Source organism: Staurois parvus, unplaced genomic scaffold (assembly GCF_062004578.1).
Source record: "Staurois parvus isolate SC_StPar_1 unplaced genomic scaffold, SC_StPar_1.0 ptg000686l, whole genome shotgun sequence".
In the NCBI taxonomy this organism is placed as follows: Eukaryota; Metazoa; Chordata; class Amphibia; order Anura; family Ranidae; genus Staurois; species Staurois parvus.
This window is the reverse complement of record NW_028318482.1, coordinates 3,223,937-3,246,472: the sequence shown is the minus strand read 5'-3', so window position 1 is coordinate 3,246,472 and position 22,536 is coordinate 3,223,937. Positions and strand designations below refer to the sequence as shown.

Genomic DNA, 22,536 nt, shown 5'->3' with positions numbered 1-22,536 from the left:
AATAGGCTGTTCACTTTTCAAGGCAAGAAGCAGTTTGCTAGGGAATTTTTACCAGAATTTAGTGAATGTTGTGACATTTTTACTTAATAGCAAGCAAAACAAAATAAAAATTGCATATTTTCTTGCACATGGTTGTGTTATGGAAGTCAGCAGAGCTTTGCTTCATTCACTTAGCTCTGGGTAAAAAAGTGAACTGTATATTTGCCTTTAGTAAATCTGTAAATCTCTGTTTTTGGTGAAAAACAAACACAGGCCTAGTGCATTACCTTATAAGTATGTTTATTGAATGGTAAAAATAGGTATTATACTCACAAATAGTCAGAGCTCTGAGGAAGAGGCTAGTCCTCGAAACGCGTCAACCTTTTGGATGTCCAGAGTTCTCATTACAGACAGACACGCAGTGCAAATTAGAGCTGTTCCTTCATGATGTGCCTTTTATTTATTGACTATTTGTGAGTACAACACCTATTTTTATCATTCAATAAACATACTTTTAAGGTAATGCACTGGGCCGGTGCGCCCTCTGTTTGTTTTTCTCTATTCAGTATATTTGGACTCCCCCGGTCTTTTGAGGGCAGCAAGGCATGCATGGGCAGCACAGTGGCTAAATGGTTAGCACTTCCGCCTGGCAGTACTAAGGTCATTGGTTTGAATCCCAACCATGGCACCACCTGCTTGGAGTTTGCATGTTCTTCTTGTGCCAACATGGGTTTTCTCCGAGTACTCTGGTTTCCTCCCACACTCCAAAGACATGCTGGTAGGTTAATTGGCTCCTGTCTAAATTGGCCCTAGTATGTGTATGTATGAATGTAAGTTAGGGACTTTAGATTGTACGCCCTTTGAGGGTTAGGGACTGATGTGAATGTACAATATATAAATGTAAAGCACTGCGTAAATTGACGGCGCTATATAAGTACCTATAATAAATAATAATAATATCCCAAGAATTTTTTTATGTGGTCCTAATGACATTGAGTCTATCCCTAAGCGCAGCAGTATCTGGGTTTTCCACTTCTACATCTCTGTTTTTGGTAGCTAGCCTCTCTGATCAACAACTGCTGAAATTAAAAATCTCACCTTACATAATCGATTGTATATAGACATGATCTGACTGCCACCATTGCAACCTTTCAGCAGAACATTCTGTGGACTTGCACACATGCTGGGTGATTAGAAATGAGTTGTTATCCTATGGTGAGTGGAGCAGGCAGGGCAGAAGCTGGCGTCAGCTTATCAGAGTAGGAGTCAAGCCAGGTTTTTTAACCTGCCTGATTGTCAGCCCCAGTACCACCATAGGTCACCCATCAACATAGGGGTATAGCCTAAGTAAAAGGAGGATTCACACTTCTGAGTGTCACTTGCTGTAATTGGGCAATGTGTAGGTTAAAGGTCCATTCTACCCAAAACTGATATTTACATTTTGTAAGTGCTGGAAGATTAAAAACAGATTATTTCTTCTTCATGAGGACTTTAAAAGTAAAATCTGCATTCTTTGACTTTCAAATTAGTCCAGTTGCTTAGAACAGTCTTTCTGTTGGATTAATTTATTTTGTGATATGAAGAATGGAGCAGGGGACATACTTGTACTTTAAAAGAAGGAGTATACTCCAAGGTAGAATGGTGCTCATACACTTTGGACATTTGAGAATAAATGCTTCTGATATTTGCTGGTGTATCAGAAGAAAATACATGCCAATGCATCCCAGTTTTAAAATTGACTTAATGTGTAAGAGAATTACAGCAATGGCTAAATGGTTAGCACTTCTGTCTGGCAGTACTCGGGTCGTTGGTTCAAATCCCAACCATGGCACCACCTGCCTGGAGTTTGCATGTTCTCCCTATGCCTGCATGGGTTTCCTCCCACACTTCAAAGACATGCTGGTAGGCTAATTGGATCCTGTCTAAATTGTCCCTAGTATGTTAATGTAAGAATGTAAGTTAGAGACCTTAGATTATACACCCCTTGAGGGTTAGCAACTGATGTGAATGTACAATATATATATATTGAAAGCGCTGCGTAAATTGACAGTACTATATAAGTACCTGAAATAAATAAATAAGCAAATATATCAACTACAGTTTTTGATTTCCATGTCAATACATAATGCACATTATTTATTATTATTATTATTTATTCCAGGTACTTATATAGCGCCGTCAATTTACGCAGCGCTTTACATATATATTGTACATTAGCATCAGTCCCTAACCCTCAAGGAGTGTACAATCTAAGGTCCCTAACTCACATCCATACATACACATATTAGGGCCAATTTAGACAAGAGCCAATTAACGTACCAGCATATCTTTGGAGAGTGGGAGGAAACCAGAGGAAACCCATGCAGGCACAGGGACAACATGCAAACTCCAGGCAGGTGGTGCCATGGTCGGGATTTAAACCAGCGACCTAGTACTGCCAGGCGCAAGTGCTAACCATTTAGCCGCTGTGCTGCCCATGCACACCTTGCTGCCCTCAAAAGACTGGGGGAGTCCAAATATACTGAATAGAGAAAAACAAACAAAGCTGTCTTTGTGATAAAGTCAAATAAACTTCTAATTTAAGAAAAAAAAATTTGGATAATTATAAGTTAATATTAAATATTAAAAGTTATCAGACATGAGATTTAAAATATCCTCTATATACAAAAAATTATTTCCTTTAGTTGGTTCAACCTGGACGATTTCATCATTCGTTAAGTAAGTATATGAAAATGAATGATAGAAATATCTAAAATTAAAAAACACAGACCAGTATGTAAAAATATTGCTTGGTATCAAATCCCCTGTCAGTACGAGTAATCATAATCTTTTTGACATTTAACCTCTAGTCATCACATAGTCTTCAGTTCCATTCTATAGACATCAGGCTAATGGCATCTTGAAATAGGAGACAATGTTTGGAGTAAAAAAAAGAGCTTGTGACATGGTATTAGGTTTTCTCTCAGCACGCATACCATATACGAGTTTAAAATGTACATATTGGTGGCCCAGAGGTATGCAAACTGCCTACAATATATTCAAGTCTCAAGATTTAAATAGAGAAATGCTGAACAGCCAATTGCCACAAACAACGTGTTTATTTACATAAAGTGCATATGTACTTTCTTTTTAATTTTGAAAAAAACCCTGTCAAAATTATGGCTACCTGTGTCTCCTGTACTTGGTGTGGTAACCATTTTTATTATGACAGATAGTGATGGAAAATAGAAAAGTTTACATTTGTCGCCAGTATGAGAATGGAGGTAAAATCTTCAAATGGGGACACATGCTCTGGTGTCAACTGCCTCAAAGGAGAATTCCCCTTGTTTGGTACAGATTTCCTCTCACATCATGTTGTGTCTATTAGATGGGACACTGGAAATCTCCCCCAGTAAGACACATATAACAAAGAATAAACCTTATAAATGCATAAACAGACAGAGCTGCTGAAGTAGAAAAGTGTTAGCAATTCAATCACTACAAAATTGTGAATATTATTATTACCAATAAATAACTGATGAAATTATAATAATAGGCACATGAAACCACTTGACAAACTGCAAAAGAGAAACAGATAATGTCCAATGAGCCAATAAGTCCCACATGTATACTGTATGTTGCTTGTAGTCCAATAATTGTGATAAGATGCTCATGTGCCTATAAATAAATATGACACGTGCCCACTTCAAATGTGCTCAGTGACCCCCCCATGGATTTACACTCACCACAAGGGTTTGACCTTCTATTGCTAGATAGGTCTCTCTATGCTTTTTGGGACAAGCCTGCTGTGTCTCTTTGCAAAAAACCCACAAATTCAGGTATGCCAGGGTTCAGAACTTCCTAGTATTATGAACCACCACTCCAAAGACAATAACAGGGAAAGATGTTATCTGAACAAAGCAGCTGACTTTATTAAAACATATACACAACTTTTTGCAATGCACTCATACACATGAATTTGTGTCTATTAACTGGCACCAGGTACATTCATCATTGCTTTGGAAGATTGCTGTCGCCCTTCCAAAAGTTGAAAGTGGCCTGTGCTCCAAGGACAGGACATGACATCACAGGAAGTTACGTATCAGCCGGGGAACACTATCCACGTTTTTCCATAATTAGACGAAAACAGGAAGAAACCTTCCTTATTGGCTCCAATTATTTATTTTTTTTTCACTTTTCATGCCAGAATTCCTAATACATGCATGAGCTTGATTTTGTGTCTAAATTTCACATTAGGAATTTTTTAGCAAGAAGTTTAAATATCATTGTATTAAGTGCATGTAAGCAAGTGTATTAAAAAATCTGGATAAGATTAGCAGCTAGACATAGTTACATAGTTGGTCTGGCTGAAAAAAGACAAACGTCCATCCAGTTCAACCATTAAAGAAAAAAAAAGTTATAATCCTATACCCACAGTTGATCCAGAAGAAGGCAAAAAAAACCCCAGAAAAGCATGATCCAATTTGCTCCTGCAAATAGACATGTGCGTTTTGTTTCATTATGATTTGTTTTTCAGGCACAAATGTCATTTTTGGAGATTTGGATGTATACGAATCTCCGAATGGACATAGTATCAAATGTCAATGAATGTGGAAAAAGTTAAACAAGTTTAACAAATGCATTTGTTTTATTCAGATGACATTAAATAATGCGATCGTAGTTCACACCCATGGGGAAATTAATTCCATTTTCTAATTCATTAGAATACATTCAAGAATAGAATTCAGATTCAGATAGAGGATGGATCTGAATTTCATTCCATTCGTTAATTCTGATGCACATAACACCAGTCCATATTGTTCAATCAGCTCATGCTATTTTTCTTGGCAGGTTGGACTAGCATCAGAAAATACTGAATTCTTCCAATTCCAATTCATCTGATTCAATAATATATTGAATATATAGCAATTTTCCGGAAAAACTGCTACATTTTTCAAATCTGCCCAGACCAACAAATATATCTCTTAGATTGTAAGCTCCAAGGAGCAGGGCCCTCAAAAACCCTCTTGTATTGAACTGTATTGTTGCTGTATTGTAAAGCACTGAGCAAACTGTTGGCGCTATATAAATGCTGTATTATAATAATAATAATAATAATAACAATAATAATGAAACAAGTGCCAGGGTTCAAAACGGATTCTGAAAACTAATCGATTCAACAAACATGACAAAACTTTTCAATGAACAAATGCATCCAAACTAAACTAAATTAAAATTTCTGGCATGCACATGTCTATTAGCAGCATTGATATTCAATGAGACTCAAAAAGATAAAAAAAAGTTTTTTTTTTAAGGAAAAAAAGTGCAAATGCCAATGCAATAGACTTCTGGGTAGAATTTAAAGCCAGGGACCCAGACCTGATAAACATGATCCATAGTACTGATGAGCTTGTAGAGTGAGCTTGTGGAGCTCTAAATTCAGTGTGTTTATTATATGTTGTAAATGTCATCATTTCTATGATGTAATACACAGATGTGTCTCATCTTAGATGGTAGTATTAATGTGAGAGATGAAACTACTAAACCAGAAATAGTATACTATTATTGCAACCTTTCAACGTTTCATCTTGTGTCTGACAATATTATTGCCTATTTAACCTTTGTCTATCTTTGGGTATGTCATAGCCATCACAAAGATATTATAACATAGTAAAAGTTAAAGGTCATGTCTACACTTCAGTAAATCCCTGAGGTAGTTAGACAGTAGACTGTTTAATGACCTGTAGCATGTCTATTAACATCACTATTGTACAAGGGCAAAGCAGACAGCAATAGAACTGAAAAGGCATTCCCCTCTTTCCATCAATACAAGAGGTCATAGCTGTGAGCAGAGCACATAAAGTTTGCATATACAGATTCAAAAGTTTGATTGGCAATATGTCATACTGTTTTATCAGGTTGATAAAATAAAGGAGGGTATATATAGCAAGGAAATGTTTATTAACTTTTCCCTTAATAAAGCTGCACTGCAATTTTTCGGAAACCCAACCTGTGTGAAAACATGTATTTTCCTTTAGCTCTAACAGTTGCTTGGAGGAAAAAGAAGGCAAAATTTGGATTATGTCTGTGTGGTATCCCCATCTACTTTACCCTTTATGGAAAGCTTTTTAGATGATACCAAAAATGGATAAACCTGGCATTCCTTCTTTCTCTAGATCAATATTTCTCAACCTTTTTTCAGTCAAGGCAACCTTTAAAATCATGGATAATCTCAAGGCACCCTTTAAAATTATGGATAATCTCAAGGCACCTTTTAAAATTCTTCACAATCTCAATCCCCAATCTAAAATGTAAAAAACTATTCTACACACATCCAGTACACCCACCTTTAGAGGTGGTTTATTCTTCCAAAGCAAATACACCTTTGTACACTGGTACTGACTTTTATTCCAGTGCGTCTCTCTCATTTTACCTCCCTCACTCTGCTAATGTGACCCCAGTGCTGATGAAGAGGGACAGGGGCTTATGGAGAGGGGCAGGGGCTGACAAAGAGGGGCAGGGGAGAGTCAAACAAGAATGATGTGTATGCACCCGAGATCCTCCTTATTAACTGATGATGTCGTTAGTTGTTAGAATGCCGGCAACTAGAAGGTCATAGAAGTGCACAATGAAAATCTGTGACTTTGTGTACTAAAAGGCAGGATTGATCCACTTGCTGACTTGTATACAATTTTTAGGCATTTTGCCAAGGCACCTCTGAAGAAGACAGAAGGCCCACCAAGGTGCCTAGGCACCCTGGTTGAAAAAGGCTGTTCTAGAGACATGAAGCTCCATTTGCTGTGCAAAAAAGAAGCAGTAATAAGAACAACAACATCCAAGAGATGCCAAGATGCTGGAATTCACATAGCCACTTAAAGTCAAAGCCCAGGTTTTGAATACTAGGCTTCTTCTGATTGGTCGAAGTGGACAGGTGGGCAAATGATATCACAAACTCCACCTCTGACAATCAGAGAAAGCTTTGTATTAATTGAGAAGTACTCAGTCTGACTCGATTTTGTTCTGGTAGCAGATGATAAGCTGCCTATACTGTTGAAGAACAAAGTATTGCATACTGTAAATAGCTGTTCCTACTACAGTATGATACAGCGCTCCCAGCTGCCCAATAACTTGGCAATGAAAATAGTTTGGTGAGTCTCACTGCTGCTTGGAGATGCCTCCAATTACCCTGTTTAGCACGGATGAAGGAATCTATTAGATTTTTTTCATTTAGCCTGCGACAAATCTATGCATGCATTTTCCCAGACACAAGCCAAGACTCATGTGCCAACAACGAAATATTCTGGTTGTTGGGTGTAATTAAAATTGTATCCAATTATCCAAATATCCAAATCTATACAAAATGTAAAATCAAAATCAATTTCTACATTTCACTTATTTTTAGCCTTCTTCTATTAATCTGAAACATGTATTCACTATGCCCTGTGAGTAGGCACTGCTGTGTCACATAATTCGCAGAGTCTGCCTTCTGAGCTACAGAGGTGCTGAGAGGAGGAGTTTCAGGAGGAAGCCACAGTATAGGAATCCCTACTTGCAGGCAGCAAGGTATCATGGGATGTATAGTCCTTAGAAATGTAACCCTATCGCTGCCAGGTGGCAGCCACCGGATTGTCTATAAAACTGACAGGCAGACTCCTGCCTGTCAGGGGGAAGCAGTCGGGTGGCTGCGCTGTCGTTGATTGCTTCCACAGCCCCCAGTACCGGTGCCCCTTGCAAGCGTGCACTCCCGCCATATATTCGACCCAGCTTGCCTACCTACGGGCCAGGGAGCACCATGGCTGGTGCCAGCAGGAGGAGAGGAGAGAGGAGAATGGACAAACATCTGCTCTCCTCCCCTTCTTTGTGTGACCTGGAAGGCGATGTGTGTGATGTCACGTACGGGTCACTGCTGCCACTTTTATTGGCTAGCACAGCAACCAAGAAGCAATGCGGTCTGCATAGCAATACATTGAGTGGAGGCCAGAGGAGACATGCAGGGTCTTAGTATAGTTAAGTAAAAAAAAATGTATTTTTTATTGCAAAAAAATAAAGTTACACCCAAGCACATAACACATCTCACAAATGCATCACAGTACCATGTGGTTTGGTGCAGCGTGTCCTGAAAAAATAGTGCTTGCAGTTCTTTTTTAGCATTTCGGTATATTTGGCAGCCTATTGAAATGAATTTGCTGTCAAAACTGAAACGTGTGGGAACATGCGCATATAGTATAAACCAGTACCATCAACCTAAAACAATGAACAAAAGCTCTTCAAAGTAGGAGGAAACAAGTTTAATTTTCAAGGCTTCCTCCTTTGCAGTAGACCTCTTGCTACACTATGAAAGGTGTTTTTTCTGTGCCCAGTACAAAGGCCTTGTCTGAGTGCTAAGTTAAATGACCTGTGCTGTTTGGCCTGCCACATTCAGGTGTTTAACAAGAGAAACTCTACTTGTACTTAAATGTGTTCATGTCCCAGTTCCTAATTGACATCAGCAAGTGTCTTCTCCAACTATTTTAACATTTAGAGGTCTGTAACTATACAGTCATAGCAAAAGAAGCCCCGGACTGTAACATGTAGACACCATTCATCTATACCATTAGGAACATAAGACTTTCCAATTATAAGTGCCATCCGATATGTAACTCATAAACACCTACTACAATATTCAACAGCTGCAATATGCTAACCTACATAATTGCTAAAAAGACATATTCGTGCAGTAAATGAGCTCCAGCAAAGAGGCAATCAATAACAGTGATCGTCAACTCTTTTTTAAAGGTTTTAGAGTTTAAAAAATGTAATGTTCAGATATGGCATTTTTCTATTTTACTTTGTTATGAACTGTGTGGATAACATATTTCTCTTCTTTTTTTCCTTTATTTGTAATATAAATGTTTTTCTAATTTTCATGCTTGTTCTGTATCTGTGAGTCAAAATGTTGAAGCCAGAGGCAGCCAGGCAAGTTGTATCCAGAGAAGGTGGTTAGCAGTAGAAGCTCATATATAGAGGGGGGGGGGGGGGTTATTAAAACTGGAAAGTGTAAAATCTGGTGCATCTCTGAATAGAAACCAATCAGCTTCCAGGTTTTATCGCTAAAGCTTACAGTAAATGAACAAGCTGAAGTTAGACACCATGCACAGCTGCACCAGAATTTGAGTGCACTGGTTTTAGTAAACCCCCCCCCATGTCTATCAGATTAGATTAGCTGAACTCCTGGGATAACAAAAAACTCCCCTTGTAGTGGGGCTCCCCCACATTGCAAGGGTTCAATGCCTGTTTATGCCTATGGTTCCTAGAAAAAAAGATTTTTATTTATTTGATCCCTCACTCTTTCAGGCTCCCTCCATGCTGTTTGACCAGGTCCTGCACCTCCAACATGCTCACGCTCCAACAGGCATAGGCAATGTCACATCATCAAATACAATGTAGGACCAATGACCCTGCATTATAAGTGAGGATGCCAAGGGACTGCCCACAGACTAGAGTGTAGCCTCCCTAGTGGTCTGATTATGTCAGTATTTCTGTGCTCAAAGCAGTACATTTTTTTGCATGGAAATATGTAGTTTGTTTTTATTGTAGGCCTGTAATTTTTAGGAATAACTCACTGAAATCTGTCCGAACAAGAGGCTAGTAAACATGTTAAAATTTGAAACACGAAATCATAAGTTATAATTTAATAAATAATCAAAAAAATAATCATATATAATAATAATAAATTTAATTCAATAATATAATCAAACCAAAAACACTGAAATTTGAAATATAGCACCAAGTTCGCACATCACTGAGCAAAGTCGCAAAATCATTTTCAGTGTCTGATGACGAATTTCCCCACAAATCATTATCACTCAATTGGGCAAGTGGTTCTAATTTACTATCGCTGTTCTCTAGCCAGGCTAAAACCGCTTTTGACTTAAAGGGACGCTTTTTGGACGCCATGGACATTTCTCAGTTTCAAGGCAGAAAGAACAGTAAAAATGCAGGCAGGACACAGGACAAGGCACTAGGGACAAAATGTATGTGAAATGCTTTGATACACTAATGTTTTACTATGTGATTCTAGTGTATTTAGTGAATGTCACTTTTCAACATTTTTAAATTTCCCGGCCGGAGGACATGTCTGGGGACTCTGCAGGGGGGACATCGCGGGAGCGAAGGACAAGGTAAGTGCAGAAGGAATCCCAGAGCAACGCTGCAGGGTAATCCCAAGTTTAGCTCGAGGTTACCGCTTGTGGTGCTGAAACTTTACCCCGGGATACACTCGAGAATATCTCCAGGGTTGTTAAGAACGTTTTCCTGTTCCCGTAGGCATAAACTAGTGGGCAGCACAGTGGCTAAATGGTTGGCACTTCTGCCTGGCAGTACTAGGGTCGTTGGTTCAAATCCCAGCCACAGCACCTCCTGTCTGGAGTTTGCATGTTCTCCCTGTGCCTGTGTGAGTTTCCTCCCACACTCCAAAGACATGCTGGTAGGTTAATTGGATCCTGTCTAAATTGGCCCTTGTATGTATGAATGTAAGTTAGGGACCTTAGATTGTACACTCCTTAAGGGTTAGGGACTGATGTGAATGTACAATATATGTAAAGCGCTGCATAAATTGACGGCACTATATAAATACCTAAAATAAATAAATAAAAACAATTAAATAAATAACCATTGCACTGTGGGGGGAGTCCCACTTGCAAGGGGAGTTTCTTGTTGTGCCCTCTTCAAAACATAACTATTCAACCCTGTCTAAAGCAACATACTCAAATAATGGTCAGATTAGGACAATGGGTAACATTGCATTTAGACAGACATTTGTAAGACACAAAAGCACAATCCAGTTGCTGGAAGATCTTTCCTTTGCGTGACAGTAAGATAGACATGCACACTCTGTATGCTTTTGCAAAGCAAAATATGTAATAACTGGCACCATCCAAGCAGATTTCAATTGTCTGAAGTTGGTCTACCAATGTAGAAAAAAAGAGAAGTCATCAATCCCTTCCAGAAAGCCTAGACTTATGGTGCATTGCAGGCATGGCTTCATGTGAAGATCCAGCAATAGTAAAGCAGCCAGCACTTTATCAGTCATTGCCACCAATTTTCACAGTCATGGTGAATCACATTTTCATAAAACAACACACTTCTGTGTTTTTGACTGGAGCCCATTTCATATTTAAGCGTTGTGCTGACTATACTATCAGTGAGTGGTAGAGTTCAATAGTATATTATATATTGATTAACTTGAATATTGTTCCTTGCCTTAATTAATTCTGCTAAAGTGAGCCACCATACATTATTACTCCCAGAGCAGCTCTGCAGATGAAATCAGACATTTCTGCATTCAGGAGCAAGTATGTTGTAAGTGGTGACAGAGAACATTGGGAAAGAAAGGGAACCAAAATAAGGTAAACATTTTTTTGCTATTCAGCACTGAGCTATTTTAACTGGCAATTGTGCTGTAATGCAGCACTTTACCCAAATTAAATTTATATAATTTATTTTAAACAAATTGAGCTTTCAGATCACAACCATAAACAAGTTGGTCATGAATGGAAATTCATTCATGACAGTTTGTTTACATTGTTATTATGTGATCACTATGAGCGGTCTTAGCAATCACATGATACCCTGGCCGTTCATAGCTGCCAGGTTCCAAGCACTGTGATCCGCTGTATCCGATGGACATAGTGGTCACAGGAGTTCACCGCTGCATGCCCTGGTGGTATGCTAATGCGCATGTGCAGCTCCTGACTTATAGGTACAGTTGTGCTCAAAAGTTTGCATACTCTGGCAGAAATTGTGACATTTTGGCGCTGATATTGAAAATATGACTGATCATGCCAACAAATGCACTTTTATTGAAGGATGATGATCATATGAAGCCATTTATTATCAAATAGTTGTTTGGCTCCTTTTTAAATCATAATGATAACAGAAATTATCCAAATGGCCATGATCAAAAGTTTACATACTCTGGAATGTTTGGCCTTGGTACAGACACACAAGGTGACACACACGGGTTAAAATGCCAATTAGAGGTTAATGTCCCACATCTTTGGCTTTTTAAATTGCAATTAGTGTCAGTGTATAAATAGTCAATGAGTTTGTTAGTTACATGGAAGCACTAACTAGGCTAGATACTGAGCCATGGGGATCAGACAAGAACTGTCAAACGTCCTGCGTAACAAGGTAATGGAACTTTATAAAGATGGAAAAGGACATGCTAGCCCTCTGGCTTCAATACTTTGAGCCTCAGAACACGTACATAGGTTCTCATATTTCTATTTTCTCAAGAGTATACTTGTTCCTGGTCAGTGACTAAAAGTATTGAAGTCACACCATACCATACACTGGTAGATTTTCATGTGAGTATTCATATACAAAAAACTAATCAGTACATTTAAAAATACCAGAGACTTGACCATTTTTGTTGTTAAAATTGAGTTTGCTTTTAACATTCCATTTTAGAATGAATGGAATTTCCCAAACAACAACCACATACTGTACATTGTTAGGATTTCATTCATTCAAGAAAAAGTTTCCAACCTGCTTCTTTGATTTTGTTGATCACTACGACTGAAAATGCTTGTCCAATAACTATTGGAAACTGGAACGGAAGTTCTGAAAACAAGAATTTGCAAACAAAAATCCTTTGGTGTATAGCCTGCTTTACCAGAAGGGGAACTAGTATTTTTAAAAAGGTCAGCAACATCAACTTTTATATTTTGCTAATGAACAGTATACCCTGAGGTAGAAAGCTCTTCTAAGTTGGAATAATTTACTGGAAAATGTCTTTAAAAGGCAGACGTCTTGCAATGAATACCGTATATACTCGAGTATAAGCCGACCCGAATATAAGCCGAGGTACCTAATTTTACCACAAAAAACTGGGAAAAAACTATTGACTCGAGTATAAGCCCCATCATTAGTATCAGTGGGAGGAATAGTGCCCCATCATTGGTGTCAGTGGGAGGAATAGTGCCCCATCATTGGTATCAGTGGGAGGAATAGTGCCCCATCATTGGTATCAGTGGGAGGAATAGTGCCCCATCATTGGTGTCAGTGGGAGGAATAGTGCCCCATCATTGGTGTCAGTGGGAGGAATAGTGCCCCATCATTGGTATCACTGGGAGGAATAGTGCCCCATCGTTGGTGTCAGTGGGAGGAATAATGCCCCATCATTAGTATCAGTGGGAGGAATAGTGCCCCATCATTGGTGTCAGTGGGAGGAATAGTGCCCCATCGTTGGTGTCAGTGGGAGGAATAATGCCCCATCATTAGTATCAGTGACACCAATGATGCGGCACTATTCCTCCCACTGACACCAATGACACTTGCTGACCCCTGTTGCAGTATGGTGCTGCTGCAGCCAGCATATGTGGTTGCAGCAGCACCTCTGCACTGCACACTTACCGGCTTTTCCCTCACTCGATTTTCGCGGGTCCGCTCGGCTCCGCCTCCTCGCCCGTGATTGGCCGCCTGTGTACCTTTCCTGAGCTACAGTTCTGGCGGCCAATCACCGGTGAGGAGGCGGAGCCGAGCGGCAGGAGTGAGGGAGTGGCCGGAGTGACGGAAGGAGCAGCGCTTCCTGGATGGATCATCGTGGGAGCCAGGTAAGAGACAGCAGCCCTCTGCCCACCCCTGTACGCACCCCCCTTGATGGAGCCTCGCGCCCCCCCTGCAGACGTTGACTCGAGTATAAGCCGAGGGGGCCGTTTTTCAGCACAAAAAATGTGCTGAAAAACTCGGCTTATACTCGACTATATATGGTATAATATATCCAACAGCATTTACTGAAATAGATGAATTATAATTTTCACATTTTAACAACCATTATTTGAATGACTTAAGTACTCTGTATTTTGCTAGTGTCATGAGTTTCTTAAAATGTCACAGCTACTCCAAAACCATTTCCAAAAAGGCACATCAAAACAAACTGAAATACTATCTTTCTGATTTATGACTACCTAATGCCACCAATGTATTTGATTTCTTCCTAAGCCTCTTGCCAAGCTGCTCTTAAAACTCTCAGCATACCCTGTGCACTGTAAAGCTGGTTCTTGTGGAGCATGGAATGCCAGCATCTCAAGATAATGTCACGCATATCCCATAACAGAAACTGCGGCGATCATCCACAGAGCTCCCATATGATAGCATCAATTGAATAGTAGTATGTGAGAAAGGAACATCATGTAGCCTAACTAATTATATAAAGAACGCATAACTAAAATAATGCTAAAGTAATACTATAAGTACCTAAAGTAATACTATAAGTACCTGTCGTCATTAGAGAACATTTCTTTAAACAAGTCAAAACAGAAATAGTGTTACCCACAGTAGAGGAGAAATACAATCTTCCACCAGTATGGGCTAATCTTTACAGATTTGGTAAGATTAAAAGACATATTGGAGTTTATTTACCAAAGCTGGAGGCTCACTTCTGCATGGACACCAGTCAGCTTCTAACCTCAGCTTGTTCCGTTAAGCTTTGGCAATAAAACCTGGAAGATGATTGGTTTCTATGCAGAAGTGAGCCTGATTTTTCACTCTCCAGCTTTAGTAAATAAACCCCACTGTGACATAATTTGATTAGAATTTTAAAAGTTGTAATAACGCCAAATGCAGAAAACCTTTCAAATGAATAATCACTATACAGCACTATGGTGTCCGTTTATGAACCAGCGATAAATGATAGCTGCTCAGTTCTCCGGCATTCTCGGAGAACACAGTTCTCCTGTGAATGCCTTTTATGAAGCAGTTCTCCGAACGAAGGGAGAACGGTCTCCAAATGCTGGAGAACAGTCTACAAACGGTGGAAAACAGCCGATTTTACTATAATCTCGCGAGATTACAGTAAAAGATCAGTTTACTAAGCAGAGGTAAATTATCGCTGCTTAGTTTGCGGTCCCTCCGATTCTCCAGCTCTGGGCTAGAGAATGTGGAGGGAGAACACAGATCTCCAGTGAAGAGCTGAACAGTTCTGCACTGATCTCCTGAGTGTCATAAACTGTGAATGACCAGAGAATAGCTGTGATCCTCTGAATCGCAGCTATTCTCTGTGTCATAAACAGACACCTATACTGCAAAACTGTACTACCAGTCTTGAAAACCAGGTAATACAGAGATTGCCCTTTTTTCCATCTTATTCTACCTGCATTCATAGTTATAAGTTATAAATATCTAAAAAATGATCTTGGATAAACTGGGATTACATTGATAATATTTTTTTACTCATGGGTTACAAGTCATACCACTTTGTAATTGCTGAATTGCTGTGCTTGCAAATAATAAAAAATGGCAAGACCAACATTCTTAGCTTTGGCTGGTGGAACACTGGCTGGCTTGTTGTCTTAAAACACTCCCAGTTTTAGTGTTCAGGGTCTTTTAAAGTGTCATACTACTCTAGAAAAACATGGGAAAAGTTTTTTTTTTTTACAGGCTCCATATCTTGTGTGCAGTACTACTTTTTTAACTATGAAGGCCACATAACGAGAGAAAAGAAGATGGTAGCATGTTTCCTGAGCTACAGAAAGTCTTGTGACTCTTATCAACAGTCACAGTGCCTGTTCTGCATACAGCTCTGTTGGCTATATAGACAAAGATGCCAGGCTGGCCAGAAAAAAAAGAAACTCCATATAAGAGTAGTGAACTTTTTTTTACAGCCTGTTCCTTCCTTTTAACACAGCTTACTCATACACTGTGGCTTGATCATTAAATAAGACCATGGATGTGGGGAAAAAATTGACCCATAGGGGTTTATTTACTAAAACTGGTGAGTGCAAAATCAGGCTCACTTCTGCATAGAAACCAATCATTATCTAACCTCAGGTTGTTCAATGAAGCTTTGGCAATATAACCAGGAAGCTGATTGGTTTCCATGCAGAAGTGAGCCTGATTTTGCAGTCTCCAGCTTTAGTAAATAAACCCCTTAGTTTCTATTGCCTTGTAAACGCCAAAACTGTTTAGGTTACTTGACCAAAACAGATAAATCACCTATTGGTAGATAAAGGAGCAGTAAAGCACATCACAATTTCCTATATCTCTCAGACACTGTAATATTAATATATCTGTGAAAGTCATTTTGGTGGGCTCCCACTTTCAAGCTGAATATAATCATTGTTTTATATTATTGAGTATGCAACAGAAGAAGCTGGAACATCCTAGGGTAAGTGGAAACACCCAAAAATCCTCCATTAACAAGACCACAAGATTTGGGGACTATAGAACAGAGATCTTGCTTTTGGATATCCAAGACATAAGGTGCCATGGGCTAATTGAGCCCATAAGGCTTTACAAGTATCCAAAATATCACTTTCATGTGGACTGACCTTTTAAATGAAATGGCATGTAAGTGTGCTTCTATGAAAGTGTGTAGTGAAGAGATTGGACTGAAAACCCCACTGGTCTAAAACCAAGTTGGATAGTTCCATATAAAGTACTGCAGAACATAATACCAATATACACATTAATTAAAATGTCACATTGTCGGTAATGGCCTGTATCTCTGAAACATATGCATTTTAAATAAACATCTCAACAAAAAGGTTTACAATGGCAAAGTGACAGTCAGAAGTCATTTCAATATTGCCAAAGGACAACTTCATCCAAATACTGCCAGGATCTGGGGGATAAGCTGTGTAGCCTATTTACATCCTACAATTGTCTTTGGCTTTATTCAGAAGTATGTTTGATCAGGGGAGGATTTACTTGACAACACTAATTACTTCTGGAATTTATCACCTGTCCACACAACAATGCTTTTCTTTTCATCTCTATATGCCATGCTATCACCCACAGTTCAAGAGCCTCTTTATATCATTTTCACTAGGAGTTCAGTGGAAAGAATGGCACTCGAGGTCCTATGACACCATGTCAACTTCCCTGGTATTTCAAACCACTATGCAATGAAATCTATATTGTAATGTACTATTTATATAAACAACATCCCTGCAAATGATCACTACATGTATTTTCCATGTGCTGTATGTCATAAACCATTGCTTTATGATTCATCATAACTTATCAAGATTTTCAAACACAACAGTCATGGAAATACTGTGAAATACTGTGGGCCCCTGTGGTAAGGGGCAGCTCCTAGGCCCCCAAACCTGTCTGTTGATGTGATATACATTTCACGACTAGGAGGAACCTGTGGGTTTCTTATTTGATACTTTTTGTGGGCTTTCCAGTGACCTACTCTGTTCTTCTGTGAATGGAAGTCACAGAATGAAATGAAAAGCAGATGCACCTAAAGCATATGAGCACTTAAATGATCATTGTCACATGCCATTACATCATTGTAAGCAGAGATATCATAGCTAAAAAAAATTAGGCTATTAATCTTTACCCTTCAACAACATGTTCCATTTACATAAAAAAAATTCTAAAACCTCAAAAACATAAAAACTGTAAGTTGTGAGTATATCTGGGAAGGAAATGTAAAGTTCTGCCTTTTTCTATGTACACTGCATAATTTGGCAAGAACTGCTGGTACAAATACGCTTGATTAATTCATTAACATACAACATTACTAAAAAAATATTAACAACATGAACATATGGGTAATTGATTAATAGATTACATAGCAGCTATATACAGTATATTTGTTAATTAGTTAAATGTACACATGGAAATGGATTTCTTCATACAGTACATTTATGTAAGTAATCCTGCACCTTTTCCTGTTCTGCCAGTGCCCCTTTGGAGTAGAAAAAGGAGTAGAATCCTGCTTCAGCCATCACTTCTATATTCATCAGATTTGTGAAAATATACCAGTACGTATAGATTATTAAGGAAATTGTATTTAAATTTTCCATACTAACTAGACATTTAAACATTTGTGACAGGCTCGCTCTGGAAAGCTATTCAGCTGCAGAAGATCTATTGGTACCTGGATTTCTGTTTTGCAGTAACTAAAAAGCTTAGTGTCATAATTCCAGGCACCAGAAATAAATTGACAAACCTCTATATTTTCTGAGTATAAAGTTTACAAAAATAATAAAACTATGCATATTATTGGAAAACACTCCTCTTTCATCCCTATGAAGTAATGTTTCAACATTTAGATCCTGGTAAATAAAATGATTGAAATGTGATTAGTTGTTTTGGGTCTTTACCCATTGCACACCTGAAGTCCTCTGCCACTGCCTTACTGAATTAGTTTGCAGAAGTTTATGAAGAAATGTATACAGATGTGTAGAACATTTTATAGATGCATAAAAAGTAATTTATATTAGTATACGATTATGAAAAAAATCATATCTCATGGCTAAACCTTTCTGTTAATAATAGGCCAAGTAACTTCTTATGCAGTCATAACATATGTTTGTGTGTCTGCAGAATCTATTATGCCATGCTGAGGCTCCAGTATGCAGAGTAACTGTACAGTCTTCAGACCTATGTCAGTGCTGCAATTCCAAACTGTATTTCCCAGAGGTTCTAATAAAAAAAAATCTATATTGCTGATTAGTAAAGCAGAGAGCAATGTGCAAAATTATTAACCCCCTAGCAATTGACCAGGAATCCTCATCCACTCTTCTAGTCTATATAAACTCATGGAAACTGATGTCTGGTCAGTTGTTATGGGTAACTGTGCATTATCATTGCTCTTTAAACTTCATTACATTTTTCCAGCAGGCTCTTCTTTTGTAAAGATGATGGCTGTTTGATACCAGGTTCCACCTCAGCAATTAAGAGTAAGCTTGAGTAATTATTTCTGTCTTTAAGGCAGTAATGGACACAGGAGAGACTATCCTACCCGGTTTTGCTGGTTCAGGCATGCTTGTGTCACTCTCCTCTTGGGTCCAGGCACAAACTCCCTCGTCAAGGTTCTCCTAGTCTCTTTAAAGACAGTCTCTCCTCTCCTGGGAGACGCTGATAAATGTCACTTGACCCCTGGAGCTGGTTGCCAAAATTCCTAAGCTGTTCCATAAACTTCCCTAAAACTCTTGATGGGGGGGATGCTTGCTGTGGCCTTAATAGTATCAGAGTGGAGGAGACAGGATCTGAATTTGTTCATGAAAAGCTGTAAGAAGCTTCCAGCTGAGCAGAAGAGCTATAAGTGTGATAGAAGAACCAGCTGCTCCTACACATAAACGTATTGAGAGACAGAAAAGAATGAGGAGGGGGTGCAAACTGCAGCTTATTGATTTCTCTGTGGTCATAAATATCCACAAAAAACATGTGCGTCTGTAAGAGCACTCCCTACAATGTAAATTAATTTTGAAAACAATAAAAACAATAATGAAACAGGTAGAAACTGTTTTGAGCGGCTGTTAAGAAAGCTAGTTAAACTTTTACAATAATTGCTTCCTGTGTACACCCAGCTGGGTGAGTGAAAATTCGTATGCAGTCTAAGTAATTAAAGATACTGTTGCAAAAACTACATGTTTACTCATAGCTATTTTAGGTTAATCCAAACATCATTATGTGACTCCTGCTGATCATAGTACACTGCCCATCTTTCAGCTCTCCATTCCTATATTATAAGACCCTTTGAAAATCTTAAAGCTAAAATCTGGAATCAGCCCTCTTTCCCTCAGCCTCCCCCCATGTAGGTATGTCTTTAGGCCCATTACATGACACACAGGGGGTGATTTACTAAAACTGGAGAGTGCTAAATCTGGTGCAACTCTGCAGAGAAACCAATCAGCTTCCAGGTTTTTTTTTGTCAAAGCTTAATTGAACAAGCTGAAGTTAGAAGCTGATTGGCTACCATGCACAACTACATCGGATTTTGTACTCTCCCATTTTGCCAGGCAGTTAGCAGTCTTTGATTATACAGGGAGCACTGTTGACATGATGCACTCTGAGCCAAGCCTAGGTGCAGACTGAACTTTGGCTGCTCAGGCATTCAGACTATTGCCCATTCAGTTGCTTTAGCCAAGCATCATATATAGAAGCTATATATTATACCATTTCTATATATGGCAGCTTCCTGCTGTCAATGGTTCCTAAGGAAGCAGCAGGTTCTGGAAACCACCGCCATCACTGGCACATTGGCTTACATGGCTGGAAATCCCTGGTGACGTTAGCAAAGGAGCTGGGATGGCAGGGACACGACTGGCCAAATATGATCATTGGTCAAATTTGATGGTCAATGACTTCTGAGAGCAGTAGAGTCAGAATCAGGCATGTGTACTGGGGGTCCATTGGGTTTTTAATTTCAGTGGGCATTGTGACTGACAATGGATTTACAATGAGGGACATTTTGGGAGATTTTATTCATAATAAAGGACTTGTCACAGCGTTTGACTGTCTTTATTTCTAGATTCAATTTTTTTTTGTGAATGACTAGGGATACTTTGTATCCCTTCTCATTCATGTGGGTGTTGGTGGTGTCTTGATGCAACCTTATTTTAAAATATATTCCAGTAAGCCCTCGCAACAGCAGACCCCCGCAGCCAGTGTCCCAAGGTTGTGGAGAAGAGGCCTTGGTCATCATCAACACCCTTCCGATGTTGACGGCATGTGGCCTGGTATGGTTCAGACACACTCGTACACCCTAAGCCAAGCTGCATGTTTATATAAAGGGTCTGGTTATGGATTTTTAGGGGGACATTTTTTTTTCACTTGGGGTCACCCATTAAAATATATAACAGATCCAAAGGAACGTTTGGGAGAAGAGGGATGGGGGAGTCTACATAAGCACATACACCCCTTTTAAAATAGAAGCCACAAGGAAAATGTCATCTGACATTTTCCTTTGTAATTTTTTAATTTTTTTTACATCAGAGATTTTTTAAAAATTAGTAAAAAACATGGAACAAACAGTACCACAGCAATTACAAAGGTCAATAGAACATATGTAAAGCAAGCATATCTATTGTTACTCCGTAGTAATGAACAATACAGGGATAAAAAAGTTTGGCATTATTAACACTGACCACTATTATTGAGACAACAAGAGAAGTGACATCCTCTTAACTTAAGCCCTGGTGGGCTAGGCAGAGATATGTATGCAAAACAACATAATAACCCTGAGTATACATTAGTCACGGAGAATAACCATAACCAGATCGATCAGGCATAGACCTGGGTTATCCAACCAGGGGGCCCAGAGCTTTTCAAATGTATTAGGGGGACTGCTGTCCACAAGGTCTAGGAGTGTGTCTATGGGAATGTGTGACCATTCTTCCAGAAGCACATTTGTGAGGTTAGGCACTGATGCCGAACAAGAAGGCCTGGCTCGCAGTCTCCGCTCTAATTCATCCAGAAGGTATTCTATCTGGCGGAGGTCAGGATTCTGTGCAGGCCAGTCAAGTTCTTTCACCCCAAACTCGCTCATCCATGTCTTTATGGACCTTGCTTTGTGCACTGGTGCGCAGTCATGTTGGAACAGGTAGGGGCCGTCCCCAAACTGTTCCCACAAAGTTGGGAGCATGAAATTGCCCAAAATGTCTTCAAATGCTGATGCCTGAAGAGTTCCCTTCACTGGAACTAAGGGGCCAAGCCCAACCCCTGAAAAACAGCCCCACACCATAATCCCCCCTCCAGCAAACTTTACACTTGGCACAATGCAGTCAGTCAAGTACCTTTCTCCTGGCAGCCACCAAACCCAGACACATCCATCCGATAGCCAGACAAAGAAGCGTGATTCGGCACTCCAGTGAACACGACTCCACTGCACTAGAGTCTACTGGCAGCGTGCTTTTCACCACTGCATCCGATGCTTTGCATTGCACTTGGTAATGTAAGGCTTGGATGCAGCTGCTCGGCCATGGAAACCCATTCCATGAAGCTCTCTACATACTGTTGTGCTAATCTGCATATGCACTGGTGCGCAGTCATGTTGGAACAGAAAGGGGCCATCCCCAAACTGTTCCCATAAAGATGAGAGCATGAAATTGTCCAAAATGTCTTGGTATGCTGACGCCTTAAGAGTTCCCTTTACTGGAACTAAGGGGCCAAGCCCAATGACTGAAAAACAACCCCACACCATAATCCCCGCTCCACTAAACTTTACACTTGGTACAATGCAGTCAGTCAAGTACTGTTCTCCTGATAACCGCCAAACCCAGACATGTCCATCAGATTGCCAGACAGAGAAGTGAGACTCATCACTCCAGAGAACTGCTCTAGAGTCCAGTGATGGCATGGTTTATGCCACTGCATCCGACACTTTGCATTGCACTTGGTGATGTAAGGCTTGGATGCAGCTGCTCGGCCATGGAAACCCATTCCATGAAGCTTTCTACACACTGTTGCAGTGATAATCTAAAGGCCACATGCAGTTTGGAGGTCTTCAGCTATTGACTCGGCAGACAGATGGTGACTTCTGCGCACTGTGCGCTTCAGAATGCACTGACCCCGCTCTGTCATTTTACGTGGCCTACCACTTCGTGGCTGAGTTGCTTTGGTAAAGTGGCCGTGCCACTTTGTTATAATAGCACTAACAGTTGACTGTGGAACCTGAATAAAATGATTTGGAGGGGGTCCCAATACTTTTGGCAATATTGTGTATATATATACAGATATATACAGTGTATATATATATATATATATATATATATATAACACATCAGATCTCAATGGGGAAAATTATCATTTTCCTATATTTATACTGATATAGACTGGGTAATGTGTTAGGAACATAAG

The 22,536-nt window shown here is 39.5% G+C and overlaps 1 protein-coding gene across 2 annotated transcripts in view; it reads right to left on the bottom strand.

The window, feature by feature from the left end:
• MYBPC2 (myosin binding protein C2) overlaps positions 1–18,846 on the bottom strand; it is a 119,815-nt gene extending 100,969 nt beyond the window's left edge. For both annotated transcript variants that reach the window (XM_089652567.1, XM_089652568.1), the window contains exon 1: positions 18,698–18,846. In XM_089652567.1, coding sequence (XP_089508693.1) covers positions 18,698–18,719 — 22 coding nt within the window. In that variant the 5' untranslated portion in view covers positions 18,720–18,846. The remainder of the gene's footprint in view (positions 1–18,697) is intronic.
• Positions 18,847–22,536: the final 3,690 nt, after the last annotated feature.